General features: G+C 41.9%; 1 protein-coding gene across 1 annotated transcript in view; it reads right to left on the reverse strand.

The window, feature by feature from the left end:
* Nucleotides 1-1493: 1493 nt before the first annotated feature.
* Nucleotides 1494-25628, reverse strand: part of PPA2 (inorganic pyrophosphatase 2) — a 79380-nt gene continuing 55245 nt past the window's right edge. The window contains exon 12 of the mRNA XM_030564493.1: nt 1494-1605. Within this exon, the coding sequence (XP_030420353.1) occupies nt 1553-1605 (53 nt within the window). The 3' untranslated portion in view covers nt 1494-1552. The remainder of the gene's footprint in view (nt 1606-25628) is intronic.

Consider the following 25628-nt stretch of genomic DNA (forward strand, 5'->3'; position numbering starts at 1 on the left):
CCCTGGTGATATAACTAAAGGACCACAAGTCATCAGGACTTCGGTTCTACATCTCAGCTAACAAAATTAATGAGAAATGAAATATGCAGTAGAAAGGTCAAATTCACTCCTGGCTTACATTAGCTTCTGCAGTAGCAGGCTCCCTGGTGGTGGAAAGACCACCATAGAGACATCTGCAGTGACACAAAGCAGCCATCACCATACACCCACCAGGAGCCAGTGCATCCTAATTAGTGGGTGGTACTAGCTAGGAAGGAGGTATGGATAAGGCATCCAGGGGAAATGCTAATTCAACACATTAAAAATATTGGAATTGCTAGAGTAGACTAATAGTCCATCTAGTCATCACCATAATACAAATAATAAATAATCGTCATCCCTGTTTGGGATCCTTATGCACTTCTGTAATATAAATATATAACAACCACCACCACCACCATGGAAACACTGTCTCTCCTCCCTAGGAAGAAATCTCTCTTCCCCGCCTCCCCAAGATACTTTACATTTGAAGCCAGCCAATCTTGATTACAGTTTCCTGTGGATAAGAAATAGAGACCAGGGAACAGCTCACTGCTAAGCTCTATGAAACCTCCCAGGGTATCAGTGTTGTCAACCCTCCAGGACTGGCCTGGAGTCTCCCAGAATCGGCATCGATCTCCTGGTGACTACTAAATAGTTTCTGTCAGAGTTGGCAACCCTACAGCGTGTTGCACTGTTCCCCTCTACTAAACACTTTTCCCTGATTAATGCAAACAAGGCTGCTGAAAAACTTCAGATAGGAAAAGGGCTTCAAGACTCAGTTTATTTTTAGCTGTTTTTATTTTGCATTATACAAGCTTCCTTAAAAGCTGATTATTTCAGTCAATTGTTTTGCAGTCCCTCTCCCCCATGTGCTCATCTGCTATTCAGTATCAATCAAAAGCAACACCCACTGTTAGCTTCTAGGCAAGAAGCCATCAGGAAGATGAGTTACCATGATCACCTGCATTAATTCAGGAAGGCTGAGAAAATGCTGTCCTCTGTCATTTGTGATGGGGGAAGGGGCACGCATGTTAGTTAATGTTTGCTAGGTGGGGAGGGACTTTAACTTCATAGTAGAAACAATAACTGAAGAGCAGCCTCTGGGTGCAACACACTGCCAAAGTGTCAGAAACTATCAACATTTGTTTGTGTTTCCTATCCCCCTCTCGAGGTAGCAACACAATAACTAGCATAATAAATACATTTAGCTCAAACTACAACTGAAGATAAGGGAGGAGAAAATTCTTAACATGTAGGGGGAAAACTTTTTTAAAAAACACCTAAATTATACGTTAGGAGATCAAAATTCACAGTCATTTCAAATGTTTCTTGACATCTTCACAGAGCCTACAATATATTCATATTTTACCCTGAGAAGCATAAAAACAGAAACTTTAAGGGCATTCACAGTTAATAATTTCGTTCAAGGTAAGTTATTAACCAACAACTCACCTTAAAATCCTTTCTTAAACTACACCACCACATCCAGCCCTCAGTTTCTTTGCGCTTAATTTTCAGGTGATCTGCAAATTTAAACAGAAGTTTGGTCCATCCAGGCTAGAAGGCTGTAGGATGACTGGACACCTAGTAAAAAGGTGACATTCAAAGAGTGAACAAAATGAAAGTTAACTAACAAAGAGAGGAAAGGAGTTTTAATCAGACTATATAAAACAAAACTTTTTTTTAATGAAAGCCTATTTAAATGCAGTTGTATCCAGTTTGGGATAAAGGAATCCTTTTTAAAGATCAACATCATTTTCCTTTCAAGTCAGATGTTAAGAGTTTTTTAAAAAAATCCTTGAGACCATCCAGAGATTTTTATACAAAAACCCTAGAAAAACATTTCCAAGACACCAAACAAGTAAGGAGAGGAAGAAAATAAAATAAAACAACACAACACAACCTAAAGAACATAAGGCCTTATTTATACATCATAAAAGGAAAGAAAAGGACAAATCCAATTTTTCTTTAAATCATTTGCAGACAAAAATGGCTCTTTAACAGAGATGGACTTCTAGGAAAGGTGAAATAGACCTGTACTGAGCACTTCAAAGATTTCATTGTAAGTGGCCTTAATATAGAAGATTGCCTAATAGGGGAGGCATAAATTTCACTATAAATTATCTGCATTAGGTTTTTTAAGTGTGTTAATTGACACTTTTTAGTTAATAATCCTAGTGCAGACAAGCTCACCAAGTAGTGCTTTACTCTGGGCCATCATGCTGGTATCCAAATCAGATCTTATAAAAGTAAACACAACATTGGCCAAAGGCAAAAGCTTCCCATTCCAGCAATCTTCACAAAAACTTCATGTACCCAATCAGGGGAAACAATTGCAAAATACAACCCCATGCTTATATGTTGAGGAAGCAGTAAAAGTAAAAATGGAATAAAAAAAATCAGTAACATTCAGGTGACAAATTAAATTACATTTTTTAGCTGGAACAGAACCAAATCTCATATATCAATAACAATCTTTCTGAAATGACTTAAGTCAGAAACTATTTAACTACAATCTTCCCATTAATTGGTGTTCCAAAATTAACCTTTCTATAAAACAAGCTAGGATTAAAAACTACCAAGGCTCATAATTCTGAGGCATTAGCTGTTTACCAGGGCCCATGTCCTGCCAGCCAACGTTTGTAGGTGAACCCTTGTGCCACTCTCAGACTAGATATACCATTGATCTATTGTGGAATGACAATTCCTATGTCCTTATTTTACAGGTAAAAAATAAAAATTGTAGTTTATATTATATATATTCATATATATCCCCCACACAAAAAGTCTTTTAAAATGTAATATGGTTGGAAAAGTATGACATCCCCATGCACCCAAATACACAGAAGCAAGGCAATAATAAATTATGGGATATCATTTAACTGTGTCCTAAAGCCAACTCAGCATGTTTCTACTGACAGAGACAGAGTCTGCATCATCACCAGGAACTTCCTTCTGCCTCCAACTGATAAGGAAACACACTACACACAACCCATTAATCTCCCTCACAGAACAACACAAATCCTTAATCACAACCTCATGCTTCCCCCATAAAAACATAACACCCCATACACCAAATCTGTGCACTTACATCATATTTGCCTAACCATAAACCCTTTTAAATGAAGTTTTTTTATTCATGGAATTGCTTCAGTTTGGGGGTGAGGGGCATGGAAAGGGGTCATGGATTTCCCCAAAATTCCTGTGTCATGCAGGTACATGGAAAGAGTAAGAATATTTGAAATAGGGGCTATATGATTGAAATCGGGGTTTTTTGTAGTGGTCTTACTTTAATTCACGCTGTGGAAAAAATAACCATAAAAACAAGTTGTTACAGCAAAAAAAATATTGTTTGTGTGTTGTGCCATAATACACACCTTTCACATTTGGTTATTTTATGCACTTTCCAATGGCTTATGACACACAGTGTGACTCAGTGAAGTAGTACTTTCCTGTGGGTATAGGTAGCTTCAGTCCAATTGTAAATTAAGAAGAAATCAACAAAGAGTCCTGTGGCACCTTATAGACTAACAGAAGTATTGGGGCATAAGCTTTTGTAAGTGAATACCCACTTCATCACCCACAAAAGCTCATGCACCAATACATCTGTTAGTCTATAAGGTGACACAGGGCTCTTTGTCATTTTTTACAGATCCAGACTAACACAGCTACTCCTCTGATACTTAAGAAAAAATAGTAGCCATTTTGAGTAAAGGAAAACTGTGCATATGATGGTAAGGATGGGGGTGGGGGAGGATAATGGTAAAGAACCTAAATACTTCAAATATACATTTAAAGGTAGTTAGCAATGAGTATTAACTATATACCACAATCCACACTTTGCAAACAAGCCATTTATTAGCAAAAGGACTGAGAAATAGGCCAGTCTGAAAAATTCTTAAATGTTTCATTTTTTGAAGTCGTCTGGATCAAACTCACAGATTTTGTTGAAAATTTCCAGAAAAAAAATCAATATGTACTCAGACTAAATACAGTAAATTTCCCTACTTTAGGTGTCTCCCCACCCCCCTTTGTTTTTCTGCATTATAAATCTCAAGTGCTGACCACTTTTCCTGCAGAACTTTGTCTGTCTTTTTAGAATTGGGACCCTGACATCACAGGAAACTACATTCTGAGCTGTGGCTAAGCCAACCCCCAAAAGAGAGTGAGGCAGAGCTAATGGGCCAGATTCTCTCTTGCCTTACTCTAGGTGACACCTGTGCAAAGTGGGTGCCACACGTTGCCATTTTGATTTGGTAGCATTTTCACACTCACTTTGCACAGCTGTAAATGAGCATGTAAGGTGGAGAAGCAGGCTCATGGGGTTTAAGATGTTACAGCAAAGCACAATAGTAAGCGCTGTAGCAATGGAACAGTTGGATGTATAATCTTTCCTTGCTTTTACTCATTGCTGTTGCCTCTCTTTACACATAAAAGTGTTATGCTGTTCAATGTTAAATTAATTTCCTGTTGTGGCCATTTCCCTCCTAGTCTACCTTTAAAACCTGAAAATGTGAAAGTCAGTTCTTCCATTCATTCCAGGTAATTGATTTAAGTGGAAAAACACCTTCATTTAGTTGGGTACTTTAAGTGTAACTGTGTGATCCTACCTTTTTCTAGCCTGCCCCAGCCCCCATCTTTGCTGTCAGGACTAGTTGTGGGTCTAGTAAAAAGTTTCTTTGCTTCCATCCAGCATGAAAACATGCATGCGCTTGTGAACACATACATAATCACACTGAAACCAGAGGTAGAAGGCAGGAGAAGCAGGAGCAGTTCTCCCCAACCAGCTATAGACAAAAGCTTTACCTCCTTCAGTCATGGCAAAAAAGTGCAGTCTGTTAGTGTATCCACAGCCAATAACTGGTATAGCTGCAGCAGTGCAAATAAGAAAATCCATGATTTGCAACAGTTAAATTTACCCAATGAATTGGGGCTTATCTCAAGCATAGACCCCGCCTCAGTTTTATTTCACTGAGGAGGTTTGTGCAGATATACATTATATGAAACTAGAATTACTTTTGTGCTCAGATTAAAACTTATTTGACCTTAGCTCAGAAAGTGAGAATTTATCCATCTCCTTCTCAGGCAGTGTGCATAATACACAACACCTTCAATCTTTTGTCATCTAAAGACTGTTTGTGGTTGATTCCCTTCTCAAGTATTGTATGAACAGGGATATTAATGCATTGTACCAGCTGGACCTGGAAGAATTCTTTTCCTATTTCTTCCTGTTTTGCATATTGTTTATTCAGAAAAATATACACTGTAGTTGAATCATGGTAATAATGAGGCTGACAGAACTCTGAGTGCTAGAGATCACCTTCACCAACTTGAAAAACTGTGCCGATGTTGGGCTGATTTTTCTTACATTTATTGTAAGTTTTATACACAAGATGTATATACTATTTTTAAATGATTAATTATAATCACTCCCATAATTCTAGTATTCAGTGTGAGCTGTAAGTACACTTATGTTTTTCTCACTGTTGCTATCATTGGTACATGTCCAGCAACAGCAAAAATATGATCGTAGATAAGGCTCCAAGCAACAACTGCACCAAGTCATCTACCCCTACTAAGAGTAAGCTGACATAAAATGTAAAAAATCTAGTGACTGAGAGCACCTTAACTATGCTAGCACTCCCACTGTCAGTATCACTGACACATCAGAATCAGTGGGCGCAACAGTGGGGAATATTTCAGTCCAAATCCTTAATACAGATGCAACCAGGAATGGTGAGCATCATCATACTAGCTCAGAGTGCAGATAGCATGTGGGTGATCCATGCATTTACTTGAACTGTGCTGTCCCAGTGAAGCTACCAGGCCTGCACTGTTTTATTCATGCACTTCTAGCTTCCCTCCTTTATTTTCATTATCACTGGCAGGTTTTTGTTTTATAGCTATGGTGGAGGTTTTAAATTTCCCAATAAAAAAACAAAAGAGACCACCACACACTCTGGCTGCTTTTTTTAAAAAATTGTCCAAAGAGAGAAACAAGCTCAAGATCCCTCTCCAAAGTACTGTGGCAGTGGTAAAACTGCCACCACCTGCAGATATCATGTGGTGGCAGACAAAAAAGCACTAAGATTCCAACACTCAGAAAGCATGAGGAAGGAAACAGGAGGCACTTCAAATGCATGGTATTGGGAGCAGTAGGATCATGGTGATCTTATAAAAGCAGGCTCAGATGCCACCGTAGTGTATTAAAAGATTTATTTTCCAAAGGCAACAGAAAACTGCCATTCAAGGCAGGACAATATCCCACTTCTTACATTAAGAAAGGCCTGATAGTGTCATGTCAGAAGATAAATAAGGTCAGTACACACATCATTGTTGTGTTTACAGACACCATTAAGAGTCCAGAAGCAAATAAGAAAAGCAACTGCTCTGTTGAAAGTGCTGAATTCAGCTGCATGAACAAGAAAACAGCAATACCCTCTAAACAGGCTGAACCAGTTCATATTGGTTTACAGAAAACAGCCCTCACCCAACTCCCCTGGAAGCTATAATGACAAAGCACTCAACCAATAAAAGCGTTGGCTGATCAGTGATCCTTTGGGCTCACCACCAGTGCAGTGTCAGAGAACTGGCTTTTACACAACTCTTCTTATGGGTGTCACATACCCCATAATCCTCACAGCTTAATGTTTCCCCATAGAAACCTTTACTGCCAGAATGGTAGCAAGGGAGAAAGGTGGGTATGGGGTATATATTAATCTAGTCCAGTATGTCACTTCTGTGGCTACCTCTACTATGACAGGTTTAATCTACATAAGATTGTGAGTTACATGGGGCTGCAGCATTTAAAATCAGACCAGACTTCTGTCCAAATCACTGCTTGGAGACCATGAGTTTGAGTCAGATGAAGAATCCAGCTCTTCTCTTCCACTTTCATCATTCCAAGTGTCCTTCCTCCAACCAAGTTCTCTTCTGTGACATGCCCGAAGATCCCCTGGGTAAGGGGAAAGCTGCTCCACTGGCTTCTTGGTCTCAGCTCCTTGCAGCTGGGAATCCAGTCCATTTTGCTCCCCTTAACAGCTAAAACAAGCAGCAAAGCCGGACATTGTGGAAGGAAGGTTGCTGTGGTGCCTGATGCCACATGGTGGCTACAAGGAGGCATTGCAGGTGGCACCACAGCTTGCAACCTCCTGAGTCAGACATCCATTCCTTGCCTCCCCCTCTTTAGCCCTTGCTGCTCTTTATATCACACAGCAAGTCCATGGCAAACCACATGCAGCCACCCAGTTGAAATGACCCTGTGCTGCATATATTGCTGAAAATGGGTTCAAACCACAAGGTACAGACCAGAATCTGAGCTAATAAAAGTTCCATGGTGCTCTGGTTATGACACATCTGACAATTCTGCCTCAAAGGGTTCCAGTGCCTTTACTTTCATGTCTTAGCCAGAAAGACTAAATTAATTTACACTGATGTGAAATTCTACTGTGAAAAGGGACTGTACAAATAGCATTGCAGAGATCAATTTTTATTGTGCCCCAGCCATTCCAGATCAAATTGACTCAGTTTTCAGGATTACAATGGGGGGAGGGGGATGTAATCGCTAGGCTTTGAAACTCATCTTAATCTGAAAGTCAAAAGTTTATGTTTCTGTGCCTTTATTTCATGTTATTTCTTTCTCTCTTATTTGAAGCTGTAACACAATTCAATTTTGTTGTTGTTGATGTACCAGTCAGAATATAATCCAGCTCACTGTCTCTCAGCTATGTTGATTCTGCAGAGCAAATATAGGTTCCTCAGAACAGTAAACAGGTCTGACCAGGAAGCCCTCCAGGCACAACGGTCTTTGGGATTTTCTCACATGCTTTATTTTTTTCAGGATTGGCCTCATTGAGATCTGTTAATTAATACAGAACCCCCGTCCCTTTTTTTTTTTTTGTAATTAATATATAGTCTCTTTATTGACCATAGCCTCACAAAATTCAGGACATTCTATGGAATGAGTCACACAGCAATCTTAACACTTGTTTATTACAACACAGTCTTTTCACTACAAGATGAATCTGCATATAGAGTTAAACAAATGCTGCAAATTGTACCCATATCCCCAGTTGTTAGTGTCTTTCCTTTCTATTATTTGCTGAGCAATAAATCACACTGCAGCATTCTGAGATAATGAAAACATAGTGAAAACTGTCTTAAAATGTCTCAATGTATGTAATTCAAAATTCACTATTAACCTTTTATTTTTAAAAAAATGTCCTCTGCCAACACAGAGAAACAAACAAAAAAATTAAAGCACCATTATTAAGTGGTCACCAAAGTACTAACTGGGCAAAGCTTAAAAGTACATAGCATTTACCAAAAATCTGGTTAAATGAAATCTCCTCAGACTAGGTCATTTCCAAACGTCTAATTCCAACTGCAATTGACTGTAGCTCCCATAATTTATGAATCCCAGGATGCACTTATACATCTGCAATATCATTATTTAAGCTTTTTATACCATTAGCATAAAAATTTTGTAAGTCATTGCCCAGGTGACAAGTTGAAAAGTTGCAGGGAATCAGTGATGAACTTCTCTCACCTTGAGTGAAAAGAGTTATTTTCTCGACGGCTCATGCTAGAGATTTTTAATGACAACAACATTTGAAGAATAGCCATTAAATCTGAACAGTCAAGAATTCCCCAATGAAAAAGTAATAGGTTTAAAAGGGGAGAGAGAATGTGTTTGAGAAAATTAAAGAACTGCAGTTCTAGAGACTCATCTGCTTAGGCTATTTTGCAAACATACACCTGCACTGATGGGTTTTGATGAGGTATGGCCCACGTAGCTACACCATGACTGTCTAACCAAATAACCTCTGCCATGTAAGAATGACCTATGGTAGTGAATAAGAGCTAGCAGGGAGGTTGTAAGGGCACAATCTCCCTAAGGCTCTTCCTCATCAAGGAGTGGCAGATGGGTAAAACAGAGCCAGATGGCTGAGAAAAGGTTCTCTCACACAGACCCCAGAGAACCAATGGCTTTTGATTCTCAAAACACAGGCCTCAGTCATACATGAGTAGGAGGGCACTAATCTTTTCTGGTGGCCAGGCCCAACATCACATAGTCACTCTGGGCCTACTCCAATTCCTACCACAGTAAAAGGAAGATCGGCCTTTGACTTTAATTGGTGCTGGACTAGGCCTATGCCATACTCCTCCTCATCCTAATTCCATCCCTCCCTCTAGTTACAGGAAACTAGCCTGAGGTCATGATGATTGCAAGGTTTCTGATTCATATCCTCTTAGGGCATTCCAGACGGGGCATGAGTAGTGCTACTTCCCAGCCCCTGTATCCTCTTCTGCCCCCTACTCTTCTACTACCCTATGAAAAATTCCTCATTGTGTGGTAGGTTTATGACAAAGGGGTTAACAGAGTTAGCTATTCTCCCATTTTCTCCCCACATTCCTGCTCCCGCTTACTCTTGGTGTTAAACCTATGATGTGTATTTTAAAAACAGAATGTAATTCTCCTCCAGTGTAACTCCACTGATGACCAATTGAGGAACACCATTTGTATTTGGCCCATTGTGTTTTAATATTTTTAAGGGTGATGATATGACCAATTTTTTTTAATGTAGCATAAGGTTTTGATGTTGTATAATGTGAAACAGAGGGACATGCAGTAATTCACTGGTTCCACTTCCTCTAAGTCATCCTTGATTCATTTTCACACTGCAAGACTGTTGGCTAAATGCCTTAGAATTTCATCATTGTTAATGTTACAAACCATAGGGAGGGAATGCAAAACAATTTAATAGCCTGAACAGAAAAATGCAGTGACTTCTCAGTTGTCCAGACTAGGCTGGAAATGTACAGTTGTTGCTGAACAAAGACACAGACTACTGAGCTATATATATGTAAACAATTTTTGTAAGAACTAGACAACATGACATTACTAATTTCCACTTACAGTCTATACCTGGGGTGTCAAACATAAGGCCTGCAGGCTGGATCCAGCCCTCAGAGCAATTTCAGTGTGCCTGCAGACATCCCATAAATCTTTGGGCTTGTCTGCACAACCTGAGTCGACGCTACCGGAGGAGATTTGTGGAGTGTATGTATCAGTGTGCTGCTCTCTAACTCTGTGTAGACTTGGTTAGCATGTGCATTGATAAAGGTCTCTTTGAAACAGGACTACATCAATGCTACTATACTATAAGGTGGGTGCATAACTGGCTGGATAACCGTACTCAGAGAGTAGTTATTAATGGCTCCCAATCCTGCTGGAAAGGTATAACAAGTGGGGTTCCACAGGGGTCTGTTTTGGGACCGGCTCTGTTCAATATCTTCATCAACGATTTAGATGTTGGCATAGAAAGTACGCTTATTAAGTTTGTGGAGGATACCAAACTGGGAGGGATTACAACTGCTTTGGAGGACAGGGTCAAAAATTCAAAATGATCTGGACAAATTGGAGATATGGTCTGAGGTAAACAGGATGAAGTTCAATAAAGATAAATGCAAAGTGCTCCACTTAGGAAGGAACAATCAGTTTCACACATACAGAATGGGAAGAGACTGTCTAGGAAGGAGTATGGCAGAAAGAAATCTAGGGGTCATAGTGGACCACAAGCTTAATATGAGTCAACAGTGTGATACTGTTGCAAAAAAAGCAAACGTGATTCTGGGATGCATTAACAGGTGTGTTGTAAACAAGACACGAGAAGTCATTCTTCCGCTTTACTCTGTGCTGGTTAAGCCTCAACTGGAGTATTGTGTCCAGTTCTGGGCACCGCATTTCAAGAAAGATGTGGAGAAATTGGAGAGGGTCCAGAGAAGAGCAACAAGAATGATTAAAGGTCTTGAGAACATGACCTGTGAAGGAAGGCTGAAACAATTGGGTTTGTTTAGTTTGGAAAAGAGAAGACTGAGAGGGGACGTGATAGCAGTTTTCAGGTATCTAAAAGGGTGTCATCAGGAGGAGGGAGAAAACTGTTCACCTTAGCCTCCAATGATAGAACAAGAAGCAATGGGCTTAAACTGCAGCAAGGGAGATTTAGGTTGGACATTAGGAAAAAGTTCCTAACTGTCAGGGTAGTTAAACACTGGAATAGATTGCCTAGGGAAGTTGTGGAATCACCATCTCTGGAGATATTTAAGAGTAGGTTAGATAAATGTCTGTTAGGGATGGTCTAGACAGTATTTGGCCCTGCCATGAGGGCAGGGGACTGGACTCGATGACCTCTCGAGGTCCCTTCCAGTCCTAGAGTCTATGAGTCTATGCACACTAAACATCTAGTGACTACCAGCAGGGTCCACATGAGGAAGTTAAAGTGCCACACAGTGATAAGCTATACAAATCACACTCTTGCAGTCTAGACTTCAATGCAACAATCCAACAAAACATCACAGAAAAGTGTAGAACTACTTGGTCCCATTTAAGAGGCTCTGGGGAGGCACAAGTCTGGTGGAAGGCAGTACATGCCCAGGTGAGGAGAAGAGGCACTGAAGAGTGCTTATTCAACATCTGGAGAATGGATACCTCTAACTGGCAAGTCAAAGAAAAGGATTAATATAAGTAATTACCAACCTGGTTTATCTTTATCTGTTTCTATTTTATTAACTTTTGCTGAATGTGGCCCATGCCAAATGGCAGAATATTTGCTCAGGCCTGCCATATGAAATTATACCCCAGTCTATGCTATCTTTCATAGTTATTTACAAGCATTAATAAAGGATCATGACACCCTTGTGAGGTAAGTGGTATCACAGCCATTATGTAGATGGATATAGTAAGGAACAAAAAGAGGGCAATAGACAAACCTGAGGACCTCAAGTTAGGCACTTGAATGGCCCACTGTTCAGAAGGGCCAGCTCTGAGAGAGTGGTGTTAATCTCTCAAAAATTCCTATCTCATACAGAGCAACATTAATGTTAAGAGCAAAGTCTAAGAATTATGAGTCCCACCTCTAAATTTAGAGGCAAAGCAGTCAATGAGTTAGTTCATCTGTCTGTCCCTCCTCCTGCCTCACATTCCCGGGAAGATGGTGCCATGGTCAATGCATGTGCATGCAAGGGGATAGGGTGGGGGAATGTGATAAACTTTGGTGCCTCTTTTTCCCTCCCGCTTGCCAGTGCTATGGTGAGAGGGTATGAGGAGCAAGGGCTTGCTGCTGAATAAACAAAAGAGAAGGCTGCAGCTCAGCTATTCCAACTGAGGAGAGGCAGGAACTGCAGGACATTCAGACTTTAAAAGCCTCCTACAGGAGGTAGTTTCTGCCTTCCTGAAGTGAAAGCCTGACAAAGGTGGATTTGCATTTGCAAAGTTGGATCAGCTGAAATTAACAGAAACTGGATGTGTTCACCACCACATCAGATTAGGCCACTTTTGCAGATGCCTAAATATGAGGTGCTGAAGTTTAAGCACCCAGCTTTGAAAATTCAGCTTTAGTGACTTGCTCAAGGTCACAAAGCAACTCAGTCTGGAATAAAACTCGAAAGTCCTGATGCTGTAACCTGTCTCTGGCAGTCACCACTAAAGTATGTATACAAATCAACATTTATAAAACATCTACTGAGAGTCAAGTCTTGCCATATGTGGCTGTGCTTTAAATCTTGAACTCAGAGAATCAGTCGTCACTTCACAGATATTCCAAAAAAGGAAAAATTAATGGGAAATTGGAGAGGCTAACTGTTTACTTTGGATGGAAGGTTACAAGTTTGTAATTAAGCGTTACTTTTTCTTCAAGGTTTTTTTTTTAATGCTAAACTTTTGTTTACCTGCCTACCTTTGAAATGTGCTTTTCAACTCATGTCCAAACATGATCTAATTCATATGTGGTGGGGGATGGGGGAGTCTTTTGTAACTTATTGAGGGGAACTGGAGCTCTTCATTAAAGTCATGCAGAAATCATTAACAAAACTGGTGAGAAATTGGGGACATGTAAACAAGCTTGAATGAAACAAACCACTGGAACATTTGCCCAACATGTGAACCACAAACCATTAAAATCTTTCAGCTCGTCTTTTTTGCTAGTTTGGCTCTACAGTTCTTGGTTTCAGATGGAAGAGGAAAGACTGTAAACAAGGCTCTTCCCATGCAATTTTCAACCTGGCTCCATCCCAAAGAGATTAAGGCTATGTCTACACTACAGAGGTCAGTCAATGTAAGTTACATCAACAATTGCTTTAATTACAGAAGTTACTAGATCGCAGGCCCTGGTTCTCATGGGGGACTTCAATCACCCCGATATCCGCTGGGAGAGCAATATAGCAGTGCACAGGCAATCCAGGAAGTTTTTGGAAAATGTAGGGGACAATTTCCTAGTGCAAGTGCTGGAGGAACTAACTAGGGGCAGAGCTCTTCTTGACCTGCTGCTCACAAACAGGGAAGAATAAGCAGGGAAGCAAAAGTGGATGGTAACCTGGGAGCAGGGCTATCTCTAGCTATTCTGGGGCCTTATGCAGCCCCCCTGCAGGAAGGGGGAGGCAGGCCTCTGTGGGGGACCGCGGGGGGGCTGGCCCCAGGCCTCCACAGGAGGAGGGCAGGCAAGAAGCGGGCCCCAGACCTCCATGGTGGGGGGGAGCAGTCTGGCTTGGGGGGCAGGGGGAACCACCCCCCAGCACTCACCAGCAGCATGGCTGGGGCTGGACTGCTGCACTCCTGCCGCTGGTGAGTGCAGCCCTGGCCCTGCTGCAGATCTCAGGGGAGTGAGAGCAGGGCTGGGCAGTGGCGAGAAGAGGTGGGGCTGGGGCAAAGAAGGGGTGAGGTGGAGCGGGCACAGGGGTCCTGGGGAAGAGCCAGGGCAGGGGCTGGAGCAGCACATAGCGGTGAAGGGCACCAGGAAATTTGATGCCCCAAATTTCCTGGTGCCCTACACAGCAGCGTACTTTGTGCGTGGGTAAGGACAGCCCTGCCTGGGAGGCAGTGACCAAGAGATGGTCGAGTTCAGGATCTTGACACAAGGAAGAAAGGAGAGCAGCAGAATACGGACCTTGGACTTCAGAAAAGCAAACTTTGACTCCCTCATGAAACTGATGGGCAGGATCCCCTGGGAGAACAACATGAGGGGGAAAGGAGTCCAGGAGAGCTGGCTGTATTTTAAAGAAGCCTTATTGAGGTTGTAGGAAAAAAACATCCCATTGTGTAGAAAGAATAGTAAATATGACAGGAGACCAGCTTGGCTGAACAGTGAACATAAAAGTGCTGATCTTAAACATAAAAAAGAAGCTTACAAGAAGTGGAAGATTGGACAAATGACCAGGGAGGAGTATAAAAATATTGCTCAGGCATGCAGGAGTGAAATCAGGAAGGCCAAATGACACTTGGAATTGCAGCTAGCAAGAGATGTTAAGAGTAACAAAAAGGGTTTCTTCAGGTATGTTAGCAACAAGAAGAAAGTCAAGGAAAGTGCGGGCCCCTTAGTGAATGAGGGAGGCAACCTAGTGACAGAGGATGTGGAAAAAGCTAATGTACTCAATGCTTTTTTTGCCTTTGTTGTCACGAACGAGTTCAGCTCCCAGAGTACTGCACTGGGCAGCACAGCATAGGGAGGAGGTGACCAGCCCTTTGTGGAGAAAGAAGTGGTTCAGGACTATTTAGAAAAGCTAGACAAGCACAAGTCCATCGTTGGAGCTGGATGCGCTGCATCTGAGAGTGCTAAAGGAGTTGGCGGATGTGATTGCAGAGCCATTGCCCATTATCTTTGAAAACACAGGACGATCCAGGGAGGTCCCAGGTGACTTGAAAAAGGCTAATGTAGTGCCCATCTTTAAAAAAGGGAAGGAGAATCCGGGAAATTACAGACCAGTCAGCCTCACCTCAGTTCCTGGAAAAATCATGGAGCAGGTCCTCAAAGGATCAATTCTGAAACACTCAGAGGAGAGGAAAGTGATCAGGAACAGTCAGCATGGATTCACCAAGGGCAAGTCATGCCTGACTAACCTAATTGCCTTCTATGACGAGATAACTGGCTCTGTGGATGAGAGGAAAGCAGTGGATGTGTTATTCCTTGACCTTAGCAAAGCTTTTGATACGGTGTCCCACAGTATTCTTGCCAGCAAGTTAAAGAAGTATGGGCTGGATGAATGGATTATAAGGTGGATAGAAAGCTGGTTAGATCATCAGGCTCAATGGGTAGTGATCAATGGCTCCATGTCTAACTGGCAGCCAGTATCAAGCTGAGTGCCCCAAGGGTCGGTCCTGGGGCTGGTTTTGTTCAATATCTTCGTTAATGATCTGGAGGATGGCGTGGACTGCACTCTCAGCAAGTTTGCAGATGACACTAAACTGGAAGGAGTGGTAGATACGCTGGAGGGTAGGGATAGGATACAGAGGGACCTAGACAAATTAGAGGATTGGACCAAAAGAAATCTGATGAGGTTCAACAAGGACAAGTGCAGAGTCCTGCACTTAGGAAGGAAGAAACCCATGCACTGCTACAGACTAGGGACTGAATGGCTACGCAGCAGAAAAGGACCTAGGGGTTATAGTGGACGAGAAGCTGGATATGAGTCAACAGTGTTCCCTTGTTGCCAAAAAGGCTAACGGCATTTTGGGCTGTATAAGTAGGGGCATTGCCAGCAGATCAAGGGACGTGATCGTTCCCCTCTATTCGACATTGGTGAGGCCTCATCTGGAGTACTGTGTCCAGTTTTGGGCCCCACATTACAATAAGGATCTGGCAAAATTGGAAAGAGTCCAGCAGAGGGCAACAAAAATGATTAGTGGGCTGGAGCACATGACTTATAAGGAGAGGCTGAGGGCACTGGGATTGTTTAGTCTGCAGAAGAGAAGAATGAGTGGTGATTTGATAGCTGCTTTCAACTACCTGAAAGGGGGTTCCAAAGAGGATGGATCTAGACTGTTCTTGGTGGTACCAGATGACAAAACAAGGAGTAATGGTCTCAAGTTGCAGTGGGGGACATTTAGGTTGGATATTAGGAAAAACGTTTTCACTAGGAGGGTGGCAAAGCACTGGAATGGGTTACCTAGGAAGGTGGTTTTTAAGGTCAGGCTTGACAAATCCCTGGCTGGGATGATTTAGTTGGGAATTGGTCCTGCTTTGAGCAGGGGGTTGGACTAGTTGACCTCCTGAGGTCCCTTCCAAACCTGATATTGGTTGTGCAAGTCAACACAGTGCAGCCTTGGTTGGTGCTCTTGTATCAATAAAGAAAGAGTGTTGCATCATGGGAAGCTATCCTACTGTGCAACTCACCACCCTCTCCTACTGGAATCCTTCGGAACAGATTGCAGTGAATCATGGGGGAATGCTCACTGCTCCATGATGCAGTGCTTTCTGTTCCATTATCCCATGGGCTTCCAACTTCATTTCAAACCATTTTTATCAGCCTCTGGAAACCATGTGCCCGCCCTCTCTGCCTGAAAGCATGGCTCCTGAACAGCTGCCCAGTCTGGTGATGTGTGTTAGGAACACAACGCAGCTGGTCTTGCAGTATTTCATGAGCTGCGAAACAGAAAGTGAATCCATGGTGCCTGCCCTGCTGTGTGCCATGGCAAGAAACAATTCAAGATTGCTCCTGGTATTCACAGAGCAGCTGCACAAGGTGGACCAACGGTACTGGGCTCAGGAAATAAAGCACTGATTAGTGGAATCACATTGTGATGCATGTATGGGATGATAAGCAGTGGCTGCAGAACTTTTGGATGGACAAAGCCACCTTCCTGGTGGCATAAGGACACCAGAATGAGAGCTTTTCTCACAGTTAAAAATCGAGTAGCAATCACTGTGTGGCAGCTGGAAACTGCAGACAGCTACCAGTCAGTTGCAAATCAGTTTGGAGTTGGAAAATCTACCGGGGGGTTGCAGGGATGCAAGTGTGCAGGGCCATTAATCATCTCCTCCTGTGAAGGACTGTGACTCTTGGTATTGTGCAGGAAATTCTTGATGGCTTCAAGACAATGTGATTCCTTAACTGTGGCGGGTGATAGATGGAATGTATATCCCTGCTCTCCTTCCTTCTCTTCCTCCCCCACATCCTTTGTCCCCTCACTATGCGTGCATTTTCAGAGCCATCTCATCTCATGAGCAAATTAATGTACAGTGCCTTGCATGATGAACAATTTTATCATCATCCCAATGGGACCAGCCCTAGGTTGATAGCTCATTCATAGTAGTGTGTTTTTCACATTAACAGAGCCTGTCAGTTAATTCTGATTACCAAGCTTAAGGGGTTAACAAAAATGATGGAAGTAATAGCAGCTTAATTCCCCAAGGACAATAAGTCACATCACAGTTTGACTATACAACAGAAAAGAACTTACGTTCTCTTTCAGGGAAGCTCTAGGACTCAGCTGGCATAAGGACATAATTACCAGCTTTTAGCCCAGTGAAAAGAAAAATATCTCCTCAAGCTGAATAGTGCACTTTATCGCTCTTGGGAATACAGGACTTCACTTTCCAGACAAAAGCAAAATGTGATACTTAGTCCAAACAGACAGTGCTATGAAGATGGAAGAATATGGATCAAACTAATAGACGATTTTCTTTTTAAATTAGGTTCTTGCTGTATTAGACTCTTATTATTTAGAAGTTCTTTAAAAACTTTATTCCTGGTTAAATTGTATGCTCTTTGGAATAGGGTCTGTATGTCGGGCCAGAAACAGCACCAAGAACTTTGTTGGTACTTACTGAATAAAAGCATTCAGAGATGGAAGATGGCTGTATATGGCTATCTTGAAACAAAGGAGGTGAGAAAGAAATATATATACAGACGAAGACTGCAATAAGAAAGCTAAAGACAAAGGTGACATCAAATTCATTAAAGCTGAAAGTGGAAATACATTAACCAATGAAAACAGTGGATAAATTACTTTGAAAGACTTATGAATGAAGAGAATTCCAGAGAACTATGCTGTTTGATAAAATCAAACCAGGGTCTGGTGCACTAGTCTGAAAGAAACTGCAGCAGTGTTAAACAACATGAAAAATAGGAAAGCTCTCAGTTTCGATGGCATACCAGTAGAGGTATGGAAGTGCCTCGGACAAGAATGCATGAACATATTGACAACTGCGTAATTGCATCTCGGGGATTAAGATGATGCCTGGAGAAAGAGCATATTACTCCTGAGGGAATTCTGGTTAAAAAAAAAAAAAACCCTAAAAATTCTCAGCCAAAAATTTAAAAATTCTGCATTCTATATTTTAAAATTTGGCAAAAATCTGCATAGTTTGTCAAAATAACACAATATAATCATGCCAGTTTCAGTTATTTTGGTAACTTATTTTAAAATACCTGTTAGCAAGTACGTCTGTAACAATACAGACAAGAAGAGAGATTCAGGAAATGTTTTTTGACAAATAGATTCCTTACTACACATATTAATACAGAACTCTGAGTAATAATTCATTTAAACTACAATACAGAAGCAGGGTCAGCAAATTATATGGGCCCATGGTGCCCAGGCTCCAGGAATATTCAGGGGATGGGGGCCTGGCTCCACCAATTTTCGGGGCCAGGTCTTTCCCCTAGCCCCGTCTACCACCCTTGCGCCCCTACCCTGGAGCGTCCCTGCCTGTGCAGCAGGCAGTTGCCATTCTGCTCCATGCTGCACTTCCTCGCCAGCCACTGCTGGCTACAAAAAGCAGTGGTGCCAGAGGGCTGGGGGAACTGTGGAGTCCTCCTCTCTGCTCCAGCCCCGGGGCAGCCTGCCTGCATCCCAAACTCCTCATCCACAGCCTTGCCCCACCAGCAACCCAACCTTCTGCCCTAGCCATGGGCTCCCTCCTGCACCATGAATGCCTCATCCCTGGCCCCACCCTGCAGCCCTCACCTCTGCACCCCAACCCTCTGCCCTAGTCCTGAGCCCCTCCCACATCCCAAACCACTCATCCCCAGCCCTCACCCTCCCACACACACCAATCCTCTGCCGCAGCCCTGAGCCCCTCCCACATCCCTCATTCCCAGCCAGAGCCCTCACGCCCAACACACACCTCAACTATCTGCCCCAGCCCTGAGCCCCCTTCCACACTCTAAACCTCTCAGCCCCACCCCATTAATTTTGTTATGTGCACCAATATGCAGGTGTGTCGGGGTGGGACTTGGACCCATTCTGGGCACCACCAAAAATTATACAAACCTGTCACCCTGTTACAGAAGCATATTTCCTGCACCCCTCAAAAGCAACACAATGGCTTTGAGGGAGTCCAAGGTAATGGAGGAGCTGAGGGAAAGGGAAGTAATTGCTGTGAAGGAGCCTGGGTGTGAACTTGGAGGGTTGTTGGGTATGTGTGGGAGAAGTATGGAATGGGGTTTTTTGGGCAGGGAGGAACTGATAAGGAGCCTCCACCATGCAGACCCTGGCTGACCCCTAGCTTCTCTCATTCAGTCAGGCACATCTTCCCCTGTCCCCGTGTGTCCTTGCACCCCCACTCAGTTATCCCTCCTCCCCCTCACCTGGAGAAAAGTGAGCAGAGTGTGTGTAACAGAAGAATGCCTATCAAATTGAAAAGTAAAATCTACACTATGGTAGTTAGACCTGCAATTTTGTACAGCTTTGAATTCTGGGCACCGAGGAAGAAATGGGAGCAGATCTTGAATATGGTGGAAATGAAAATGTTAAGATACATGCTTGAAGTTACAAGGATGTACTATGTTCAGAACAAACAAATTATGGGAAGTGTGAAGGTGGAAGGAACTCAGAAGGAATCCAGGCATGTGAAAAGATCAGAAAAATATATAAAAACAAGGGTGCTAAACTTAGAAGTGGAGGGTAAGGTATGGGTTGGAAAACCCAAAATTAGATGGATACAAAAGGATTTGATCAGCTGTGTTGTTCCCAAGCAACTGCTTCAATGGAATGGAGAAGGAGGACTCAAAGGGCTGACCTGAAATAGGACTAAGACTAGAAGGAAGGAAGGAGGCGAGGGTTAGGAAAGAGCTTCAGGAGAAGTAGGTTCAATCCCCAACCTCTGTCAGAATCTTCGGCCTTGGGCAACTAACAAATTCACTTTGTCTCAAGTTCCCCCTCAGTAAAACATGAATAATATTTCCTACCTTTTGTCTTTGCTATTTAGATTGTTAGATCTTCAAGATTCTGCGTATATGTGGAGCATCAATCATAATCAAGCCCTGATCTTGACCACAACCATCATACAAATTGAAATTAAGATTGCAACCATAATTTCTTCCTATCTGTTTCCATTTGAATTCTCTGTTTTGTTTTCTTATGCTCCTAATTTCCTAAAATATTTTCCTTTTGGACTGATTTTCCAGGCTTTTTCAGCTCAAATGGGGATTTTTGTGAATATGAACAATTTGATGAAAATCCCTGTAGCCAATTTGGAATTATGACTTTTTATTCACACAAAGCAGTATAACTTTTAAAAATTCAGAATTAGTATTAGAGTTGATTAAAATTAATTGAACAGAAACAATTGTCAACCTTTTTTTCTCCTTTCCCTGTAGGTTTTTCCTTTGTTTCAATATAAGTTCAACCAAATATACATTCAATTTCAAAAACTTCCCAGGCCTTGCCACTAGTACCCAAGATACTTTCAGGTAGACTTTGAGGGTACCAGTATGATTCTGATGAGCCATACTGTGCATACAGCTGAAGGAATGTATACATCACAGAAACACCATTATGATATTTTCAAGAACTGTATCATTGTCTCCAGGAAATGAGAACTAAAGAGGTTTTCTGAGAGAGGAGAGAGAGACCTACAGTTTCTTTGCATTACAATTAAACGGGTATCCCAGATTATTTTGGTTCAGGCTATGAAGCTGACTGAATCAAACTTAAGAGTTCTTTTCTAAGCACCAAAAGATATGATACAATGAAAAAATGCTGTACAGGGCTTCATCTCTCCCTCACTATAACCTTAAAATTAGGATAGTCCCATTAGCTAAGCAGTGAATGATAGTTGCACATGAGCTATACAGAAATAGACTAAGGTCTTCTGATGATATAAAAAAAACCCACACGATCCTGAAGTGTTAGTCCATTCTGATATTGACAGAAACTCGAGATGTAGTTTGCCTTCCACCCCCGTCACATTTATCCATTCTCTGTAATATAGGGAAACTCACCATCTTCACCCCTCAGGTATCTTCTGAATTATTTCTGTTTTCCCTGGACCTTTTCTCATCCTCCTGATACATCAGTCTTTCAAAGTTGTGCTCTTTTTCCATTCATACTTTAAACAGATCCTCCCTGAACTGCACTATCCTCACACCCCAAATTACCTCTTCCTGCAAGTTTTTTTTTTTTTGCCAACGCTCCCCCCACAAAGTACAGTATGTCTACACAGCAAAGAAACACCCACAGCTGGCCCACACCAGCCAATTCAGGCTCGCGGGGCTCGGGCTGAAGGGCTGTTTCATTGTGGTATTCTTCTGCGCTTGGGCTGGAGCCCAAGCTCTGGGACACTTGCATCCCACAGTGTCCTAGAGCCCAGGCTTCAGCCCAAGGCCAGAAGTATACACCACAATGACACAGCTCTGCAGGCTAAGCCCTGCGAGACCAAAGCCAGCTGGCACAGGCCAACCGTGGGTTTTTCTGTGCTGTGTCCACATACCCACACACTCAGCAATAAAAATTTAGTCTGACAATTCCATAACTCCACTTGCAGAAGCTATTGCTGTCTACATAGATTTGACTTACGAAACTTATTTAGAAGCATTGTGATTTTTTATAGTGTGGTAGAGCAGTCTGTTGCTCATGATAAAAGACTATTTGATGTTTAGTATTTTTCAAGCATCAATTAATGTCCACAACATCACTGGGAGGTAAAGAGGTTTTTTCTCAATTTTACAGATGGAGAAATGGAGGCAGAGATGTTAAGGCCCAGATCCTCAAAGGTAGTTAAGTGCCGAACTCCTATAGATTTCAATGAGAGTTAGATGCCTAATTACCACCTTTGAAGATCTGGGCCTATGTGACTTGTCCAGGCCACAGAACAAGTCAGCATCTGAGCCAAGAATTAGAATTCAGTTCTTGGTTCCCAACCTAAACACTATGTGATGTCACACCCCATATTCCTTATGGAAATATGCTTATGATATGGTTATGGCATAACTGATATATTTTATGCAAGATGGGTCTTGTAAGGTATCACCCAAAGGTTATAATTTACTTAAAGTGATTATCCAATGTGTATGCCTGTATCATTTCTGTATCTAAAGTTAGGAATATTGACGACGTAACAACGTGCAACTGTGTGTGTATCTGGAAGACACCCACCAGACAACAGGCCATCAGCTTTAATGGGCCATTAGGAAGAAACAATAAGACTTTGAAGATACTAATCTTTCTCTTTCCTGAAAGAAGTCCTGGGACACAGCTGTGACACTACTAGGTCAGGTGGTCCTGTAACCTGGTACTAAACATCATCTTGGATTTCTAGTAATTTTCCGCTAAAAGAGTGGGGAGGTCAAGACTGGGAAACAAAAGATTTCCACCTTATGTAAATTCTATTTAAGTTGGGGAGTAAGGCAAACAGGACTCCTCTCCATTGCCTTCCTGCCCAAAAAGAAAGACTGTGAAAGTACCTGAAGAGACAAAGGAACTTAGCGATGGGAAAGGGTTGAGTCCAGACTAAGATAGGAGTCTAGTCTGTAAAGTAAAATAATTGGAACTCTAAGCTACAGAAACTCTGCAACTTGCCTAAAACAATATTTAGGGTGAGAAATTATTTCTTGAAACCAGTCTCTTTTAAGATCTTAAGATCGGTATGTGTGTTTTGTTTTATGTGCTTGGTAATCTGCTTTGCTCTGTTTGCTATCCCTTATAACAATTTAAAATCTGCCTTTTATAATTAATAAACTTGTTTGGTTAATTATTAAATCCATTTTGTGCAATTTCTAACTGTCGGGGGGCAAGAAGTTGTGCATCTCTTCCTCCACATTGAGGGAGGGAGCGAATTTATGAGCTTATGTTGTATAGATTTCTCTACAGTGCAAGACATTATTATTTTGGGTGTACTTTCCAGAGTGGAGCTGCACTTGAGTGCTGGGCAATTTCCTAGCTGAGTCTTCTCATAGAGAGCTGTTTGCAGACACTGTGTGATCCTACAGCTGGGGCATCCCTATGTGTGTGTGTGTGCATGTGCGCGTGTGCTGCCAGAGGCCGGAGATCCTAATTCAGCAAAACAGGGAAACGGAGCCCAGGCTAGTGGAGCAGTCAGGCTCGGTGAAATCCCAGTACATCAGGTGGCATCCCGGACAAGGGGGGAAGGTCAGGAGGAGGAAGGGGGTTCAACCAGTCACACACTAGATGTTAGTGAGGATGCTAGAGCCAGACATTAACAATGGGTACTAAGTAAGCTTTCCTGCACAGTTCTGCTAACGGAATTCTGCCTGAACCTGTAACAGTCATTAGTTTCAATATCAGGCCTCTCTGGCTATTGTGATGTAGGGTGTCTCCTAAATAGCAGGAACTAGGATGAGATTTTCCACGTGCATCCTAAAACAGTTCTGTATTGAGATCTATTGTGATTTAAGGGCAAAATGTTCAGAACTCCCAAGAGACCTCCATTTTCTCTTTGAATCTAGCTATCCATAAACAGGTCAGCAGGTGACTTAAAGGGCCTACTTAATAATTTACACTAGTCTGCTGCAGAAGACAGGATGACCAAGGCCTGGACTACACTTAAAAGTTTTGCTGGCATATGTGTGTGTGTCAGTTGTGGGTGGGGGAAATCATATCCCTTAACTATGCCAACAAAAACCCTAGTGTGGATGCATTTATACTGGCAAAAGAGGCCTTTTGCCCCATAGATTATTTCATTCTAGTGTATTGATATACCAACAAAAGATTCTTGATGGTATAATCTGCATCTCCACTAAGAGGGTTTCCCATTATAGCAAAGTAGACAAGGCCCAATTCTGCCTGCATTCTCTTGCCAGTGAGGACTACCTGCTCTTGCAAGATGTAGGAAGAGGGACAGCTGTACAGCCTGTAGGAGAAGTCAGGCAAATTACAAGGACACTTATCTCCATTTTATGGATGGGAAACTGAGGCACAAAGAGATTAAGTGACTAATCCAAAGCCTCACAGGAAGTCTGTGGCAGAGCCAGAAATTGAACCCATATCTCCTAAGTCCCAGGGCACTGCCTTAGCCACAAGATCCTTCCACTGCTCAGCACATTAAAAGATACCCTACAACCAAGTGCTTGGAAACATCTTTTACTGTTGTCACAGCAACAGATGATATCAGATTCAGATGCACATTGTAAAAATGTATTCAGACCAATTTCATAACACTCTTATATCTCTATCCTTATTTAAGAACCAATGAAAGAGTACACCTTTGATAATACCTGGCTTTTCTGCTAAGTGCAGCCATTTCACTGACTTTTTGCACTGAAAGACAAGCTCTAGGGATCAATTAACAATGATTATAACACAAAATAAACAAACAGATAAATTAGGAATTTCACTTCGGAATGGATTTTTGTCTACAGGTAGACAGACTTCTCAATTCTCAAGAAAGCACTAATAGCACAAATATAGCAACACTCCTGGACAAGGAATGCAAGTGGACAAATGAATTTGTATGTGTATTATCGTCTGGGACTGCAAGTAGTATTTCAGTTAAGAGTTCTTTTCAAAGAAAATAGACAAGAAAATCAGTACTGAAATTGGTGACGTACGTAGAAAATCTAAAGATCTGATTAGGATGCCTTAAGGGGAAAAGTTGATGGGTCTGAGCATTATGCATAATCTACCAGTCACTGAGATATTTCATGCACTGAATAGTGGTCTCATCATTTTCTGCTTTCACATTTTTCAGATTCAGTGTTTAGCCCTTACAGTTGCAAAAAACATTCCAACAACTGATTTATGTTGCTGACTGACTGTGTTCAGTTACGTGATGTCTGTCAGATGAGATATGGAAGACGAGGTGTGGTACTTCACCTAAACTCTGCCCACATTCCCAGCATATCTGAGTGTTTCTGCTACAATGACCAGCAGTCAAATAGTTAACTCTGACATTTAAGTAACCACAAAGCCTCAGAAGTGACACTCCACTGGGATGAACCAGGGAGTTTTTACTACTCAGTTATTTCTGGTCTATCTACAGACTCTGTCTGCAGTTTCAATACGGTAACAGCATCAGTCCAGTTTCAGCAGTTTTGAAAGGCAAGCCATATGAAAACAAAGACTGTATGCAAATAAATCAATAAGCCTACATGGTATTTATGTGAAGTAATGTTGCCAGTATATGAATTACTGCACAGAAAAAAGCACAGGTCCAGAAATAAATTCAGGAATGTCTGACTCAACAAATCATTAAAACATTTAAAAAGTAAATTCCACCAACATACAAAACCAAAGCATGTTATTCCCCTTCCTGTCTCATTGACAACCAAGAGTGAAATCCTGCCCCACTGAAGTCAATGGCATAGGATTTCATCCCAAACCTCCACACCCCCATCTTCCGAAGCAAACCTGTCCCCTTGAAATCACCAGCAAGAAGATATAATGTATATTGCTGTAATATTTGGGAAAAATGCTAAAAAAACCCAACTTCATCGTATCCCTATTTTATGATTTGTTGTCTCTAATTTTACCTTTGCTTCAATTTTTCCATGTTTTCCAACCTCTCTGTTTTCCCTCTAATTAACTTTTGCATCTTCACCATCTAGGTCTCTCCCCTCTTATCTACTCCTGGACTGGGCCCAGGTTATACCTT

Source organism: Gopherus evgoodei, chromosome 5 (assembly GCF_007399415.2).
Source record: "Gopherus evgoodei ecotype Sinaloan lineage chromosome 5, rGopEvg1_v1.p, whole genome shotgun sequence".
Classification (NCBI taxonomy): domain Eukaryota; kingdom Metazoa; phylum Chordata; order Testudines; family Testudinidae; genus Gopherus; species Gopherus evgoodei.